This window comes from Cibotium barometz, chromosome 64 (genome assembly GCF_041138505.1).
Source record: "Cibotium barometz isolate CiBa-2024 chromosome 64, ASM4113850v1, whole genome shotgun sequence".
NCBI lineage: Eukaryota > Viridiplantae > Streptophyta > Polypodiopsida > Cyatheales > Cibotiaceae > Cibotium > Cibotium barometz.
The window spans coordinates 2,484,421-2,502,500 of record NC_141109.1 but is presented as its reverse complement, the minus strand read 5'-3'; the positions used below and the strand labels follow the sequence as shown (position 1 = coordinate 2,502,500).

General features: G+C 46.6%; 1 protein-coding gene across 1 annotated transcript in view; it reads left to right on the top strand.

Annotated features, from left to right (window-relative positions):
- ATR (Ataxia telangiectasia-mutated and RAD3-like protein) overlaps positions 1-18,080 on the top strand; it is a 51,233-nt gene that overhangs the window by 17,202 nt on the left and 15,951 nt on the right. The window contains exons 4-10 of the mRNA XM_086796612.1: positions 8,142-8,479; positions 8,586-8,710; positions 8,826-8,970; positions 9,091-9,852; positions 9,962-10,034; positions 10,185-10,482; positions 10,612-11,835. Of these exons, the coding sequence (XP_086652738.1) occupies positions 8,142-8,479; positions 8,586-8,710; positions 8,826-8,970; positions 9,091-9,852; positions 9,962-10,034; positions 10,185-10,482; positions 10,612-11,835 (2,965 nt within the window). The remainder of the gene's footprint in view (positions 1-8,141; positions 8,480-8,585; positions 8,711-8,825; positions 8,971-9,090; positions 9,853-9,961; positions 10,035-10,184; positions 10,483-10,611; positions 11,836-18,080) is intronic.

The following is an 18,080-nucleotide window of genomic DNA, read 5'->3' as shown; positions in this document are numbered from 1 at the left end:
ATAGCACAACTTTAAAACCACAAATTTGAAATGGACAACTTAAAAACAACTTGAAATATAAATGAAATGAAATGGAAAGATGGACACCAGTATTGGGGCCGGAACGGGCCGACCCCCCCTCAATATATGATATATTTATTGGGAGTATTTAATAAATACAATGCTCCATGGGTTCCAAGAACCAGATAATGTCCATGTACATATGAAAACAGTATCAAACAAATAGGCTCGAATTTCGATGTAGAAGCTCGAAGCAGAACGACCACTAGGGTGGTCCAATCTCTACGGTCCTGTGCTTTCACTGGACTCCGCGGAGAGCGCCTCACTGGTGTTCCGAGACCACGCACAAACAAGCGCTCTCGTACTAACGCCTGGCTCTCCCGATCTCAGCACCTTTGGACCGAGGTTCGCCAATATAGCTTGGACAACCCGGCACCGAACGGGTGTGGCCGTAGAGGGATGAATCCTTTAACAGATTTAAGCATAAAATACTTTACTGGAATCTGAAATTCACTTACTTGTAAATGGTTGATAGAAAACCAATACTTGTGGTATGCTGAAGATGAAACCACCCTTGTTGAAGAAAGAGTTGCCTCGTGTAGAACTATCAAGACAAGTACCACCGAAGAAGGCCACAGCCGCCTGCTGTGAGAGAGGAACATCCACTTGCAAGGGAGGAGAGAGACCTGGCTGCTAATTGGAGATGAAGTGCACAACCTCTTGCCTGATTGGAGATGGAGTGCACAGTCACTTGCAGAAATTCATATGCACCCTGGAGTTTGCATGAACAGTAGAGAAGCATGAATAGTAGCCAGTCGCCTGCAAGGGAGCATGGGGAGGTGCAATCCAGTAGAAGATGGGCAGCCTGCAGGTACTTGTGTATATATATATATATATATGTATGTACATGTACCCATAGTGAACCATTACAGTTCCATACTGCCATGTGTATCTCTGTCAGTTGCCTGGTTTGTGTCCCATAGGCCCCAAACCGCTAATCCATGGGCCGGCCATCAATGATGACCCGACCATCTCGATAGAAGGCCTTCTTGCCTTCTCTCCTCGCGTGTAAGACTCGTGGCATGCAAGTTCTCCTATGCTCAAGCTGCATCCTCGTGAGATGATCATCCAAGAAAATAGGAGCTCCCTCTAAACCTCGTAGTATGACCCTCTTCCTCATGAAGGTGACCCTCTCCGTCTCTCATGCAAACTGTAGGATCAGGGCTCGCTTGCGTGTTGAGTCTTTCCCGGCTCTCCATGCTTTGGTGAAGGGGAGAGGGTGCTCTTCCTTGTAGCCGAGCTTCATGCATAGAAGCTGTCCATCTTTCTCGGGAGTGGAGTCGGGTGTCTCGGCTATACCTGTGACTCGAATGTTGAGGCGGCGGGCATGCCTCATCTTCTCCTCCTCAATGGTGGTGTGAATGATTTGGTCTTCTTCCCTTTGAGTCTCCTCCCTCACTTCTTTACGGATGTTCTTCTTCACCACCTCGACCCATCCTGACTGCTTGGCTTCGAGCTTTCCCTCCATGTCCTTTGTGATCTCCTTGGAGATCTCTTCTTTGATGGCCGTGAGAGTGTTGTCATTGATCTCCCCTTCTTCCTTCTCAGCATTCTTGATGGCTACCATTTCCACTTTCAATGCACTCCTTGAGTGCCGTGTTCTCTTGTTCGAGGAGTAAAGTGGTGGGAGTCCCATGGCGCAAGCACACCTAAATTGCAGCAACTTGCCATTCGCATACTTTCTCAAGGGAGCATAGCTTCACCATGTGAGAGAAACTGGAGCACCTTCTCTCTCATACATACCAAAAAAAGGTATAGGTTGAAGCCCTCAAGCACTGAGAAGTTGGTGTACATACACACTAATCTTCGTCTCATATCCAAACTCAAGGCTAGAGGCTATGAGAAACTTGAGGTGACTTTAGATATGATTAATGAGGAGAAAGCTGATGATAGACTCATTACCTTGCAAGAGATTCGAGAGAGCATAGAGGATGATGGTATAGAGAACATGCATGTAGAAGGACCTTCCATTGAATAGCAACAAGAGACCGATGACGAGGACACTTCATCTTCCTCTAACGAGGAGGATGAAGATCGATCGTTGACAGTCTCTATCTTTTTTAGTGGCCATTGGCCTCTCTCTTTTTTCACTCTATTACGCTTTGAGGCTTGAACTGATTGTTCAGATGCTCCATTTGTTTCCATTGTAGCTGTTTTTTGTTTCTATTATCTATTGCACCCAAGCTGCAGCCATGGATGTTTGCTTGTTTCAACTTTCAAGTTACTTGCAAGTTGTAGATCTCAATTTGTGCAATGGTGCCTCTTTGTTTCTCATTCACTAGTAATCTAATCATAAGGTCACGAATGCAACTCTTTCCGAGGTTGAAGCATTCTTTAGCAAACTTTGCAAACTCGTATGTGAATGCACGAATGCGATGAATGCAAACAACTATGTATGCAGGTCTGATCCCTCTAGAAGTGAAAGACGAAGCGGAACGAGATATCATTGATGAAGCTGAAGTGATGGTTCCAGAATAGATCCTTTTGCACCGCTTCAAGCATGGCTCAAGCCGAAGACAGAGACAGTTCCTCACAAAGGTTCAAAGACCGAGGGACCCATGCAACGGTATGGCTTGACAAAGAGTTCTTCGATGACTATTCGACTTTATTGACGGACTATTTGAAGGCTATGCAACTTCCGTCAAGTTAAGCAGAAGGGGATGTCACGTGCACCCCGCACTTGGATGCCACGTGGACATATCTGAGCAAGAAGGTGAAGGACCTGGAGTGGAAAACTGGTCCCATGTGAGCCCAGTCTGGGATGAGTCGGCCAGGGTTCCACTCTCTGTGCCCGAAGTTAGGTGTGCATCGTCCTGCACATGGAGCAGTGCTAGTCCGCGCTGTGAATCTCCCTCTGGAATGATGTCAGTTGCTTTGTGTGTTTGGTTTGCGACCAGGTGCCAGACTTTTGTGTAGAGCTTAGGTTTGCTTTTAGTGTGGGTATGGGGAAGGCTATGAACCACCCCAAGGGGCTAGGAAGGTCCCATGCCTTGCCCACCAGCCCTAGTGTGGGCTGGGCAGGCTGTCGGCCAGCCCTAGGGGCTTGGCCATACAGCCGATAGGCCTTTGGGCCTTGCCCAGCCAGGCCGCCAGGCTATTAGTGCTGTCCCACAGCCATTGCACAGGCTGGACAGCTTCAGGTACCCGCGCATGAGGGCCAGTCCATACAGTGTGAAAACGTTGGCTTATTAAACATTTATTAGCATAAAGTGTTAGTCGTGGAGAATAAGTTGTTGGCCGATTCTAGTTGGTTGACCAACTGGAGGTGAAAGAGGGTATAAATACCCAGCCCTTCTCAACGTTTTAGTCATTTGAATCTTCACAAGGTGCTGAAGCTACTCAAGGGGCCTAGACAAGCCAAGGAGAAGCTAACCCAAGGGTAAAAGCTGAAGGTCAAGGGGGGCAGAGGTTTTATTATAGTCAAGAAGGTCCAGGTTCAGTCTTTTATTTTTTGATTTTGCATCATTCTAATAAAAGCAAATACACCATTCGTGGTGGGGGTCCTACAGAGGGTATTTCGGACCCAATATTGTGTCCTCTTCTCCCTCTCTCTCTCTCTCTCAAGGCCATTCGTAGACTACGCAATGGGCGAGCCCAAGATCACGAGGGACTCATTGCCGAGTACATCTCGCATGCCCATGATACCCTAGCGCCCCTACTAGGACGGGCGGGCGCCCAAGTGTGGACGCCCGATGACCGGCCAAGAGCCTATAAAAGGGTGGCTAAGGTTAGTCATTAGTTCATAGAGTCTTGCGTGTCTTTGTGAGAGCTCTATGGTCAGGAGCCTGGATCTAGTGCAGCCGTGCACCTGCTTTTTGTAGCCAAGGCCGGCAACAGTCTCGAGGCCCACGAGGGTACCCAGCTTCGTGGCGGTATGGGACGTCACGAGGTAGAGATTGGTCGGTATGTCCATCTAGTTAGCTCAGCTCGTGGCTCGGTGGGGACAACCAAGACTTGTGGGCTTGCCCACGGCTGTCAAGGTTGGGAGGTGAGTTAGGCCTTTCACGTTTGTTTGGTTTGTTTGTAGGTTCCGAGTCTTGTACCAGGAGCATTCTACGAGGAGATCCTATGGGGATTTGATAGTGGTATTAGAGCAAACCTCGAGAACGAGCAAGTCGGTAGGTAGAGAAGAAGAGGTCAAAGAAAAGGTATGAGTTTGAGAAGATTGCTGTTTTCTGTGCATACTGCTGTTTTTCAAATTCAGCATGTTGCTTTTGTATCGTAGGAACCCGTGATGAAGGTTTTGGTCTTGTATGGGTTGTTTGCTTTGCAAGAAGAAGGGCTATAGGTGTTTTTCAACTGTATGAACAGTTTAAGAGAGAAAAAAGTAAAAGCCAGTCGGTTGTATAAGAGAGAGAGAGAGAGAGAGAGAGAGAGAGAGAGAGAGAGAGAGAGAGAGAGAAGTAGCGCCTTTGTGGTTGTAGCGCAGCCTTATGTGCGAAAAAGCCAGTCACACGAATCTATAGCAGTCGTAGCCTTTATGGTTGTACACGTAGGCAGGCAAGTGGTCTTGTGCAGTCATGTGGACAAGCGCACTGGTAGGCCAGCTGTATGCGCAGGCAGGCAGGTACGAAGTAGCAAACCGGACAACAATATCATAGTCATCCTCTTTCATGGGAATTCTTTCTTGAAGACTTCTTCGAATTGACCATGACCTCGTAGAACCTCACTTACGAGGTCTATTCGAGAAATTTAGGGAGTTGCAGATGAAAGCTACGGAGATGGATTCCACCACTCTTTTGGGTTTCTTCGTAGCTGGTTTACCTGACTCATACCGTTTACAGGTTAAAAACAACAAATGCAAAACTTTGGACGAGGCCATTCATTCCGCTTGTATCTATGATGATACACTGAGTAGGGGAACAAGAAAGTTCTCCGCATTGATGGCTAGCACGACTAAAGGAAAGTCTTCGGACCAATCTTTGAAGAATTCTACTTCAACCCCAGCAAAGAAAAAGCGTCTCCTTAAGGCTTTGAAGCTCAAGAAGGAGGGACGTTGCTTCATGTGCGAAGAAAAAGAACATATGCGCAACAAGTGCTCGAAGCAAAAGGCCAAGACCAACGCAGGACCCAAGCCAAAGGCAGCTAACCAGTTGTCTTTGATAGGTACGTCAGTTACTGTACTTTCTCGCCCTAGTTCATGTTCTGATTGTCTATTCAACTCTAAAGTTTTTGGCTTGTGCTACACGCACACAAGACTAGCTTCGAGGGTTGGGGAAGCTTGGAGCTAGGCAGGTTGATTGTTGGCAAGCTGAGTTAGGGATAGACTAACGGGCGGGCACCCAAGTATGGACGGGCAGGCGTCCAAGTGTGGACGCCTGATGATTGGCCAAGAGCCTATAAAAGGGTGGCCAAGGTTATTCATTAGTTCATAGAGTCTCGCGTGTCTTTGTGAGAGCTCTATGGTCAGGAGCGTGGATCTAGTGCAGACGTGCACCTGCTTTATGCAGCCAAGGCCGGCAGTAGTCTGGAGGTCCGCGAGGGTAGCTTCGTGGCGGTATGGGACGTCACAAGGTAGAGATTGGGTGGTACGTCCATCTAGTTAGTTCAGCTCGTGGCTCGGTGGGGACAGCCAAGACTTGTGGGCTTACCCACAGCTGTCAAGGTTGGGAGGTGAGTGAGGCTTGCACCCCCTTCACGTTTGTTTGGTTTGTTTGCAGGTTTCGAGTCTTGTACCAGGAGCGTTCTACGAGGAGATCCTATGGGGATTTGACACCTAGAAACCAGCTCCTTTTTAGAAATGACCTAATCAATATTGAGTAATTGCTCTCGAAGATCCTGGGTTTGTAAGATGATTAGTCATACTATCACCATCATTCATGTCCAAGTTCTCAAGTTCCTTCTTGAGATGTGCAACCTTGGCCTCATTCTTTGCTTGATACATGGTTTCAAGTACATCCCAAGCTTGCCATGAGGTGTTGCAAGACCTAATATGCGGTATGATTGATCAATTTACTGACAAAGTAATCAAAGCCATGGCTTGGGTATCACGAGTATCCCATCTTTTCTGCTCTTATGTGGGAGGAGTAGGTACTGCAGCTTGTTGAGCACCATGGCCAGGTGTGTTAGGTGCTATGTCTGCAGGACTTACATCTTCACCTGATACATAACCCCATAAGCCTTTGGCTACAAGAAGGTTTCGGACCATAAAACTCCAGAGGGTTTAGTTATTGCCATCGAATTTGTCCTCTTGGGACAAAACCCCGAATATATCGGTTGTATTCCCAGCCATAACGTTGAAATCTTTTTACCAAGAGATATGTAAACACTTGCAACCAAGTATGTTGTAAAAAACACCTGCAGGCAAAAACCCAATGCTAGGCAATCATAGATTCTTGACCAAACTTTTTACCTCAATACAAGGCTGCAGTAATTGTTTGGAGTGTCCTGACAACACAAGCAAGCAATGCAAATCACACCTGCAGGCAAAAACCCAATGCTAGGCAATCATAGATTCTTGACCAAACTTTTTACCTCAATACAAGGCTGCAGTAACTGTTTGGAGTGTCTTGACAACACAAGCAAGCAATGCAAATCTTTGCACAATCCATGCATAAACATCCAATCAAATCTTGTAGAATGGAAAGTCCCAAATTTTTGTGAATCAGAGAGTTGAATGATGTGCCAGTTGCACACAAATGTGAAAAGCCCCAAATCTTTGTGTACCCTGTAGTTGCAATTGTGCAATTAAGCCCTGTTCGTTTTTGGAGGCCAGAACGGGTGGTCGTAGGCGGAAGTTGGCAGAGCGGGTGGTAGGCAGGAGGCACGCGCAGTTGCCGGAGCGGAGGAACATTGTCGCCAGAACATTGGACGGAAAGCATAGTCGATGGGGTCGGGCGTGCTAGAAGGAACCTGCAGGCGGTCAGAGGCCAGCTGTCGCCAAGGGGAAGCAGCTTTGATACCATTGTTGGCCGCAGGTGAACTAGGGTTTGGCATAGCAGCCTACACAGAGAGAGAGAAGAAGTCACACACAAGATGATGAGATGCAAAGAGATGACTGCATTGGAATGTGTGGAGTTAGAGAGTCAACTCCATAATATCAAATACAAAAAAAGTGGTCGTGTCCTTTCACACCAGATATCGAAGGGAAAAAGCCAAAGGGAGAAAACTGCCCTTGGTTAGCCCATGTTCACATGTGGCACTACTCATAGCATATATGCCAATAAATCCCCCTTGTAGTGGCAATGTGAACCTGTACAAGGTCAGCAGCACAGTTTACTCTCTGTAGGAGAGTAAGCCTAATGCTTTGCAGAAAGCTTCAAACTTCTCTCGAGGCAAGGCCTTCGTGAATAGATCTGCAACGTTGTCCTGTGTAGAGCAGTAAGATAATGAGATCTCCTCTGCATGTATCCTCCCCCTGACATAATGATAATGAATGCCTCAAGCTTCAACATTTGTATAAGTTCAAAGCAAGGCTTTCAAAGCTGAAATTTCCCCTTACCTCAGAACCCTGCAAAATGACAACCGCTCGTCAACAAACAAAGGCACTGACACGGTCTTGTGGCTAATAGTTCCGGACATCCCTAGCGCTACAAGACTATGCCACAGCAACATAGACAGCACACAAAAACAAATCATTCTTCTAGCAAATCAACTAGTTAGAAAATTATTTTTCGCAGATCTAATCAAGCAAAGTCCAAGCGAGAAAACAGTCTCACCCATGCTTGTCACATGTGAAATAATTTATGCTCAAAGCAAAATGCCCTATTGTTTGGACAAACTCCCATCCTTTAACCTAGTACACTAAATATCATTGTAAGAAGCATTTCGGAGATTTTTTTGAGAAGATAGAAGGCTTGTTACAAGAAGGTTTTCCTTCTCTGATCCTTTGAAATCCGTGTGTTGTCAGTCAATAATGTTTTATGTAGGTCCGCCGCCTTTGTTCTTTTCTTTCTCATACATGCACAATTTGAATACCTGCACTCAATGGGGTAATAAACTTCTTTGCTATGTTGGCAAGCTTGGCTCTTGGAAAGCCTGGTAATCAGCTGAGGCTGTTACATCTTTTTGTCAGTACAAGTTTGCATTGTTCCATAGATAAGTGCTCTTCAGCTAACCTTCTTTTATCTTGAAATTTTCAGATCTGGTTTCGGTGGCCTTATTCTTTGCATCTCCAACAGCTGCCACTCAGAGCACCATGGTTTCTGTTAAGTGCTTCAGTGAAGCATACACCATGCTTGATGCCGACACGAAACAGTCCTTTTGTGAGCTTCCTTCCTGTTGGAAACCGGAGGATGGTCCTGGTCTACTTCTTGATGTAACTGAGAATGCCCGTTGGCAGCCTCTTGCTGAGTGGACAATGAAGTTGGTGGGGAGAGTCCTATCCGAGGGAGTTCTGCATGTTGAAGGTCTCTTAACAGCACCATTTATATCTGCCATTGGAAGCTTGCTTTGCTTTGGTGATAGCTCTTTGCAAAAGGTGGTGTTTTTGAGGCCATCTTCTAGAAATACTTTATTAGCAATGCTTCCAGTAAGACGTAGATAAGCCAACATAAAACTAAGCACACGCTCATATCTGGCTGCAGACCTGTTTTGAGCTTCTATGTATAGTTATCCCAATTGTGGATATTGAGATGGTACCAGCTGAGAAGCTTATTCACACTATAACCACTATCCTCTCTGTGGACGATGAAGACTGGAAGGCATTTAGGTGAGTCTCGTTAAGGTAGCCATCAAAGCTTTGGTTTACCTTTTACCATGATATTCCAGAACATAAGAATTCAATTTGTTTGTTGGAGGTTTGATACTACAGTGGCCTCTTACAGAAATACTACTTATGACTCAGCTATAGGGTCATGCCTTTCTGCTTTGTTCACATCACTCCATAAAGAGACCATTGAATCAACCGCCCACGATATTCTGGAGGTGTTTTTGCAGACAGTACTGAATACGGATAGTCAGGAGCTCAAAGTGAGTAAGTGAGGTGTTAGTGTTCTTCCAGCTGCCTTTGTGAAGCATAGGCTTTTGGCATTCTATGCAGTGATGGTCAGAAATTGGATTGATTTGATTATTTTGTTTTTTCTATTTCAGGGTGCCATGTGCCTTGCTTTTGAAACAATTCTGAAGCATTGCCCTCCACTGACTTGGAGATTAGATGGCTTTCTTCAACTACTCTTTGTCTCTGACATTAGCTCTCAGGTCTGCAAATGCATGGAGTATGTCCTAGATGCACTTGATCTTATGAAACTCGTATCAGGAACTGCTGAATCAGCTTGTAAGGACTTGAAAGAAGAGCAGGTTAAGGTTTCTACAGTGGCAGGGAAGCAGGTATTTTACACTGCTGAGAAAATGGTTAGAAAGAGAAAGAGTGGGAACAGCCCAGATGCAACTGCAAAGCGGCAAAAACTTGAGCTAAATGAAGTCTATGCATCTGACGAGAAAATGGTTAGAAAGAGAGAGAGTGGGAACAGCCCAGATGCAACTGCAAAGCAGCAAAAACTTGAGCTAAATGAAGTCTATGCATCTGACGATGCCCCCTTTCAGGGACTTTGTTTTCAGGGTTTTCCAAGACCGTGGGCATGCTCAGATGAAACTTTATGTGGACTTGATTTCAGTTTAGGTTCTGCATTTGAAGAGCAAAGAACAGTTTGTGCAGGTTTTCTACATAAACAGCTATTGCACATCATTAGTTTGTTAAAACCGGCTGCTTGTCAGTCAGGAATTCCTAACTTAGAAGGCATGATTTCAGCCTTCAAAGTGCTAGCTCATGTATTTTTCTGTCACCAAGGTAGTATGTATTATCAAGAGCTTATAAAGCAGATGGAACTGTGGATTCCTTGGATCAACTGCAAGGTTAAATATCTCACTACCTTTAGCTATACTGTTTATTTGCATGCTTGAGAATGCTAAAGAGATGGTCTGTTGTTCTTCTAGAGCTTGACTGCACTGTATCCGTTTGCAGGCACAACATGGAAGTTTGACAATGTTTCAACTATCGATCTTTTTCGAGGGACTAGAAAAGCTCCTCAATGCAGGTAGAATTCTAGGTGTGGCCTTTTCATTATATTATCACACTTATAAAGCTTTTATGGTGCTGCGGTTAGTGTTGACCTAAGGTTATCTGGAGGTTTTACATCAAAAGACTACTTCTAGGCAGCGGCTGCTAATTTCCGGGAACTCTGCAGATGTAAAACAAAGCTTTCAAAGATCTGAAACCTCAAAAGAGTTGCTGGATTTACTGATGCTTCCATGGTCTGTACTCTCCTCTATCCAAGGAGATGAAATGCAGAGAGCTAAATGTTGTGCAGTGACTATAGCCTTTGTACTTGAGACAGAGACTGACGAGGTAGACTTCAAGCTGTTATACACCGAGGCGATGAAAGACGAGGATGCTTTTGTACGTCGTAAAGTGGTTCTATCGTTGCCAGATGCTGCTGTGTTATCAGGGAATAGGAGGAGGAGAGAACTCTGTGAAATATTAGGGTAAGCCCAGAATTTTTTAAGACATAAGGTTCTCTTTGTGTATGTTATAATCTCCTGATAAGTCTAGTCACATCAAGGGCATGTGCCTGCATTTTTTCTCCTAAACCGTAGCTGTTTACATCCATGTAGGGCTCTGTGCATGGACAACTCTTCACAGGTTCGGGAGGCCGTTGCTCAAACTCTGGGTCATATGGCATGCACGGGTAAGAATATGACTATGAGACAGTATGCCTTGACAATGAATAGAGTAAAAGAGTTGAAGCCCCTATCTGCTGGAACATCATGTGTGCTTTGCCCAGTATGTGACCTTAAAGAGTCAGACCAAGTGAAGACAGGTGATTCTGTCACACATGAAGCGGTTGAAAGTTATTTTCCTGTCAGTATATGGCGATCCTTATTTACGCATTTGCTGTTTGATGAATCATCGCAGCAAGTCCAGGTAGCATTCATAATGAGCATGTCCTCCATCTTGACACATGCATCTCAAATGGATGTTTTCACAACAAAAGACGAGTGGCTCAAATGTCTGGATGTCTTGCCTTTACATTCTCACAGAGCTGTAAGAAAGGCCTTTTCTCTTCAGATTCAGTGCTTTTTCCACCTTCATGTTCTTGAAGGCTTGTTTGGTGATGATGAGCCAGGTAGTGACAATGCCACTAAAGAGCTCCAAGTGCTGGGAAAGTTCAAACATGCTCTAGTTCTTACAGAAGATCCAGATCTCCTTGAAAGTTTACTTGACATGGTAGCAGCAATTGTGCTCACTGCCTCTAATCGTCCGCAATTGTTCTTTTTCTCTTTTGTTCTACTCCTTGAGCAACTTGACAGCAAATATGCATCAGTGCAAGCTAGCAGCGTCAGTCTATTGCAGAAGTGTGCAGCTGTTCAAAGGAAGGAAGGAGACTCTAGTAGGGTGCAACTTATGGTAGATGTTATTAAAGCTGAATTGTTTGTGTATCTTAGTGGGCGGCTTGTCTCTCGACCACTTATTGTCCGGAACTTTGCTGATGCTGTTTTAGGCTTACAGACTGGGGACCTTATTAGACAGATAGTGCCTATTGTGCTTCCTAAACTTGTGATTGAGCAGCAGCACAACAGTGATGCTCTTGACATTCTTCATGCATTATCAGAACACCTAGGGACAGAATTGCCTTTGCTACTGTTGGAATGGTGTCATAAAGTGTTATCAGTTTTGTTGCTCAAAGCAGATGGGAAAGACCTAATGGCTGCTCTTCAGTTCTATGAGGCACAGACCGGTTCTGATACTCGTGAGATCTTCTCTGCAGTTTTGCCAGCTTTGCTCGATGAGCTTGTACAGTTCCTTGGAGATACAAGTACTGAAGATGCAGTAAGAAGGTAAAGAAGAATTGGACAGTTTTTTGTTGACACTCAGTAATGATAGTGTTCTTTTGTTTTGATTGAAAGTAGGAGGTTTAAGATAATCCAAGATTACTTTCAAAAGACTTAAAATTGGTCAGATTAGGGTATGGGTGTGTGAGTCTGCTATCAAACTCCCAATATTACCCTAAGTGAATCTACTGCTGGGTGACAAGGCCTGAAGAGTCAAGGACAGGTGCCGAAACTGTGTTATGTAAGTTATTGCATCCATTGCAAATTCCTGAGAACAAGTGGTAAAGTGTCTCGATAGAGGATCACACCCCAGAGGAGCGTGAACCTGAGCTCTTCCCCCCTCCTGCGATTCTGCCTGCGCCCTTCCTTGCCTTCACCTGCACCCCCACTTCTGCTTCGCCTGCCTGCGTTTCCCCCTTCCAGCCCCCGCTTAGCCCTCATTCCCCCCTGTTTTTGCCCTCTTCCACCCCTCCCCCGCTCTTCCCTCATTCCCCCCTGTTTTTGCCCTCTTCCCTCCTCTCTGCGCTCGCTTTACCCAGCCTCCCTTTTCTGCCAGCGTCCCCCCCCCCCCTTTCCTTTCTGCCCACGCCCCCCCCCCCCCCCCCCCCCCTCTTCCCCTTTCTGCCTGTGCGCCCCCTCTTGATTGCTTGCTTGCCCGCCCTGCCCCAGTCCCTCCCTGTTGCCCATTTTTCAGCCTGCGCACCCCCCTCCCCTTTCTCCCGTGTCTCTCCCTTCCTTCTCCGTAGCCTCTCCTCCATTTCTTTCGCCCCCTTCGTCTTCACAGGAAGCTCTCTCAGTTCCAGGGGCTTTCTCCTATCGGCAAGTCTCAGCTTTTTTTGGCCTTCACCCTCGGGACGACTCCATGGTAGCTGCTCCGTCAACCCCGACCGAGGCCGCCATTACTCGCTTATCCTTTTCTGAAGCGGACCTTCAGCTTCTCACACGACTATTGCATCATTAGAGGCCTCTACTGTGGTATGCAAGATTGTTGGTGGCCGCCCAACGCGCGCGGACAACTTAGAGATCTTTTGCATCGGTGGGCCTACAAAGATCACAAACATTCATCCTCTGGGGTGTGGCTACTATCAGGTTAAGTTCGACTCGCCAACGGTGTCAGTTTGAGTCATGCAGCTGAGCCTCGCTGCACTACGTACGGCCCATGCCTTCTTTGCACAGTGGCAGCACGGCTTCGACCCCGTGTTCGACCCATTGGTTGGCGTGTTGGGCTTCCTAGTGACAGTCTGCTTTGGCCTAGACTTTAGGAAGGAATACTCTTCTCTCGGTGATCGGTGGAGCCATTGGGAGAGTTATGGAATCCCTCCCCACAGCTGCCTTGTCTCTCACACGGCCGGCCGGGATTCCATCCCTTTGCATTTGTATTGTCTTGCTGGAGAGAGTGCCTCATGTCATATCTATCCCATGCCTTCGGGGCGAATCCATCATTCAGCGAGTGGAGTACTCAGGCCTCTCGGGCCAGTGTTTCATTTGCAGGCAGATGGACCACCTCGCTAGAGCTTGTTGCCCTCGGTGCCATTCTCTAGTGCCCCCCCCCCCCCCCTTGGGTCCCTGTTCAGATCCTCACTAGGGGGTAGAGAGAGAGGTAGGCTCTTAGGCAGCGGAGCACCAGGATCCGGCCGTGGGCGACCCTGCATCCGAAGAGTGGTGGACAGTTAGTGCCGCCCGCCAACTACCAGAACTGAGCCGCATGCGCCAGGTTGGCCGAATACAAGAGGATTCGGTTCTGTTCAGAGAACCGTTTCGAGCATTTATCACAGCACCTGCCCGTCGGCGATGGGCCCCCTCTAGTCACGGACATGGTTGTCAGGTACGATACTGTATGGAAAAATACGGTATGATATAATTTTTTTTCTTATGGTATGATAAAATACAAGCAAAAAAAAGACCATTACCTCCCCAAAAAAGCAATTTTTTTCGAATTTTTTTTTTTTTTGGGGGGGGGGGGTCTGTACGAGTCCGCACGGTATCGTACCGTATGGTATTCCATATGAAATGGTGTAGTATGCCGTACAAAAACTACTAATTGAGAGTTAGCTTGCTGCCGCCTGAATGGAGATCAAATCCATCGAGGAGAGGAGGGTGGAGTATAGATGCCATGCCAGAGCTTCCTTTTGGACCCAGGTTGGCAATAGAGTTACGGGAGACTTAAAGCTTTGAGATAGCAAGTCCCCATAGGAGGAGAGACGGTATTCGAAGGTTGCGTGGACAAGATGGAGCCATTGTTTTTTTGACCCCTCCCATGTGAGAGCCATCGCCATTGATTTTTTCCGATCTCTCCTCATGGGTTTCCCATTATCCCCACATGTGATGGATGCGAGCAAGAGGGTTTGATGGCACATGAGAGGTGGTTCCCCTTGCTCTTCGGTCCTTCTTGACTCCCTTCATTGCTGAGGGGCATTGACTCCTCTTCCTAGGGGAAAATGCCCGGGGGCGGACGGGCTTCCAGTTTCTTTCTTTCTTTGCCATTGGGACCTCATGGAAGGCGGCCTTCGAGCTGCCTTCAATGAGATTATGACCACAGGTACCATGCTAGAGAGGCTTTCAGAGGGTTTGATACACTTGATTCCTAAGGAGGGTGGTGACAGATTGGAGATCTGGCAGTGGAGACCCATCACCCTCCTTGGGACCTCCTACAAGATCTTGGCCAAGGCCATTAGCTGGAGACCTCAGCCTTTTCTCCTTAACTTGATCCATGACACTTAGACATGCTTTGTTCAGGATCGGAGCATTCTAGACAACATCTTCATCTTCTGTCACATGCACTCTGCATTGTAGTGCATGGTGACAAACTGGTTCATCATAAGCAGTGCAACAGTTGTACATTATTAGAACCCAGTAGGATGATATTTGTCATATGCCGTGACCTCATTGTATATCCGTAGTCGAGGATAAGTCAAGCACGAGCTACGTAGGTCATTCTCAACCATAGTCAGTCAGTCAGTCAGTCTAAGTCCCTTAACCCACTTAAAGAGACGTATTCATGCATATACAGTGAGTAGAAACCTTAGGGTTTGCATCAGAAAGCATCCTGCATATTGCACATCATTCATGCATAGCATCTAGACCATTGTAGGAACCTCAGATAGCATCTAGGAACTATCCAAGATTTATCTAGGATTTTTCTGGTAATTTTCCCATCATTTTCAGCATTTATGCATCATCATTAAGCATTTAATGTTTATGGAGCAGTCGGCCAGCATCTAGTGCCAACCGATTGGCTATATAGCTAGTATAAACAGGAGGGCTTGACCCATTCCCTCATTCATCTCATAATTCAGTCAAGGAGCATTCAGGGGCATACCATTCAGCCTTGCATCCACCTCAGATCCATGCGTTTTGGAGAAGCGTCAAACGCATCAGTCCTCAGCATTCAGCCATCAGTAATCCTTGCGTTTTCTGTATCCATGCAGTTTTCAGCATTCATTCATTCATCATTTTGCTCCAGCCTCTTGGTGAAGGTAAAACGCAGCATTCTCATTCATTTACAGCATTCATATATAGTCTAGAACAGTCCCAAACAGCCCCTCTCTCAGCCCTAGCTTTGCATCCCTCCCTCATACCATTGGGAAGAGTGATTGGATATCTTTGGTGCTTCTACAGCTGTGCACAGTTCAGCCCAACACTTGGTCTTCAGAGGTCTTGCGTTTGGCTTATCGTCAGTCACACCGTCAGTCTCTTTAAAGATAATAAAGCAAATACTATCTTGGTAACGGGATAGGGGGTCCTTCAGTGGGTAATTCGGGACCCCATACGGTGTACAGTTCTCATCTCTCTCTCTCTCTCTCTCTCTCTCTCATCTCTCTAAAGTTTGAAGTATTAAAGTGGATTGCTAAACTCGCGAAACTCAGGATACAGAAGACGGTGTGAGCATTTGTGTGACAGGATCCTCCAATACGAAGACTTCCGCTGCATGTTACATTGGTATCAGATTTAGCTTGTCCACACACACCGTATCCTAGCATGAGGGCATCCTTGGATGGTCAGATTGCGTTCCGGCACGAACACCGATGTAACACGCGGAAGCCTTGAGAGTCTTCTTTCAGTCCTAAACACCACTTAGAACATGCTGATGCAAAAACGCAGACAGAAGGGAGAGTAGAGAGAGAGAGATAGCTGGAAATTCATAATATTCATATGGTACAAAAAGGTACACAGTTCTACAGCCATAGGCTGCCTTCATGAAAAGGTGGAAAACACCCAAAATAATCCTAGTGTTGGACCCACTCCCTAATGGAGTGAATGAACAAATCAATGAGCACATGCGCCTTTATATAGGCCCTTGGACAAAAGGAGTGCTGGTCGACTGGGCATAATTATCATTAATGTTGCGCCGCCTGTTCTCCATGTAGCCAACAGCATCCTTCCATGTCTTCCATGCCTTGCTCCAAGTCCACCAACACTGGCCAGAACTGCACTTCATGCTTCAGAACTTGGTTCTAGTCATCTTTTTTTGGTTGCCCCTTCTGGACTAGCTTTAGGATATGTCCATGGGCAAAACTTGCACATGACATCCCCCTCTACTAAACTTGATGACGGGATTCCAACTTGTTCTTGGATGATTGTCATCATCCCATTCTGTTCCTTGAGTCTCTCTGTCATCCATTCGTCTCTGGCAACCCTTTTCATTGAAAACCTGGCCCGGTCTCCAAAACCACTCTGACTTTGAATAAAATCTATGCATCTGCTCCATCCAGTCCCCAATCCGTTCTTGTCCTGACTTTGAACACCGTCTTGGTCTTCATTCCTGAGAAATGAGTTTGGCACTCTCACTCCACCCCTTGGAGCATCATCCTCCCTTGGGACTGTTGCCTGAAAACCTATCTGGCTCACAGGACTGTCATCCCCTCTGGGCTTTGTGGAACACCACCAACAAACCTCTTGGGAGCTCTTCTCGATCTTGTGTTCCTTGCCTTGGGCTTCGTATCTGTGCACTTTCCTGTACCTTTGACCTTTACACCATCATATGGGACTGAAACAGCGTTTAGCCTTGCTGAGCCTGATGCTCTGATACCAATGTAACACGCGGAAGCCTTGAGAGTCTTCTTTCAGCCCTAAACACCACTTAGAACATGCTGATGCAAAAACGCAGACAGAAGGGAGATTAGAGAGAGAGAGAGATAGCTGGAAATTCAGTATATTCATATGGTACAAAAAGGTACACAGTCCTACAGCCATAGGCTGCCTTCATGAAAAGGTGGAAAACACCCAAAATAATCCTAGTGTTGGACCCACTCCCTAATGGAGTGAATGAACAAATCAATGAGCACATGCATCTTTATATAGGCCCTTGGACAAAAGGAGTGCTGGCTGACTGTGGGTCGGCCAGCTGACTGGGCATAATTATCATTAATGCTGCACCGCCTATTCTCCATGCAGTCGACAGCATCCTTCCATGTCTTCCATGCCCTGCTCCAAGTCCAACACTGGCCAGAACTGCACTTCATGCTCCAAAACCTGATTCTAGTCATCTTTTTTTGGCTGCCCCTTCTAGACTAGCTTCAGGATATGTCCATGGGCAAAACTTGCACATGACAATCGACTTCAGCATCATGTCTACAGAGGAGAGTACTCATCAGCCGGAAGACGTCTCCCTCGAAGGAGACCTTGCTCTTCCGTCTACCGCAGACACCATAGCTCTTCTTAGAGCTCAGAACCAGCTGCTCATGGAGCGTCTCCAACTCTTGGAGGCAGCAGCGGCACGTCCTCCTCCGCCTCCAGCAGCACCCGACTACATCTCCCTCTTCTTTCAGATGGAACAACAAAGGAGAGAGGATGAGGCCCGAAGGAGAGAAGAAAAAGTAGAAGCAGAAGCGAGAAAGCAACAAGAAAAAGTAGAAAGACGGGACTATGAGGAAGCCCAACGTAGGATTGACGAAGACTGGTGTCAGGTTGAACTCACCGCTCGGGAGCACCAATGAGAGCTCGATCGAGAACGTATGTTACTCGAGCACCAAAGGGAAAAGGAGACCATCCATCTTAGATACCAGCACCTCTCTTCAGCATCCCTAGCCTCAGATTTTCTCCCGTCCCAGTATATGACCGGTCTGGTAGATGAGTTCTATGGACTCATCTACCAGAAGACCAGATTTTCTCCCGTCCCAGTATATGACCGGTCTGGTAGATGAGTTCTATGGACTCAGACAGAACGGATCCCTCGGCAATTTTATCACTTCAGCACAGCAGTTAGGGTTATCTGCGTAGGCGAAGATGGAGCAATTCATTCGTTGATTGGA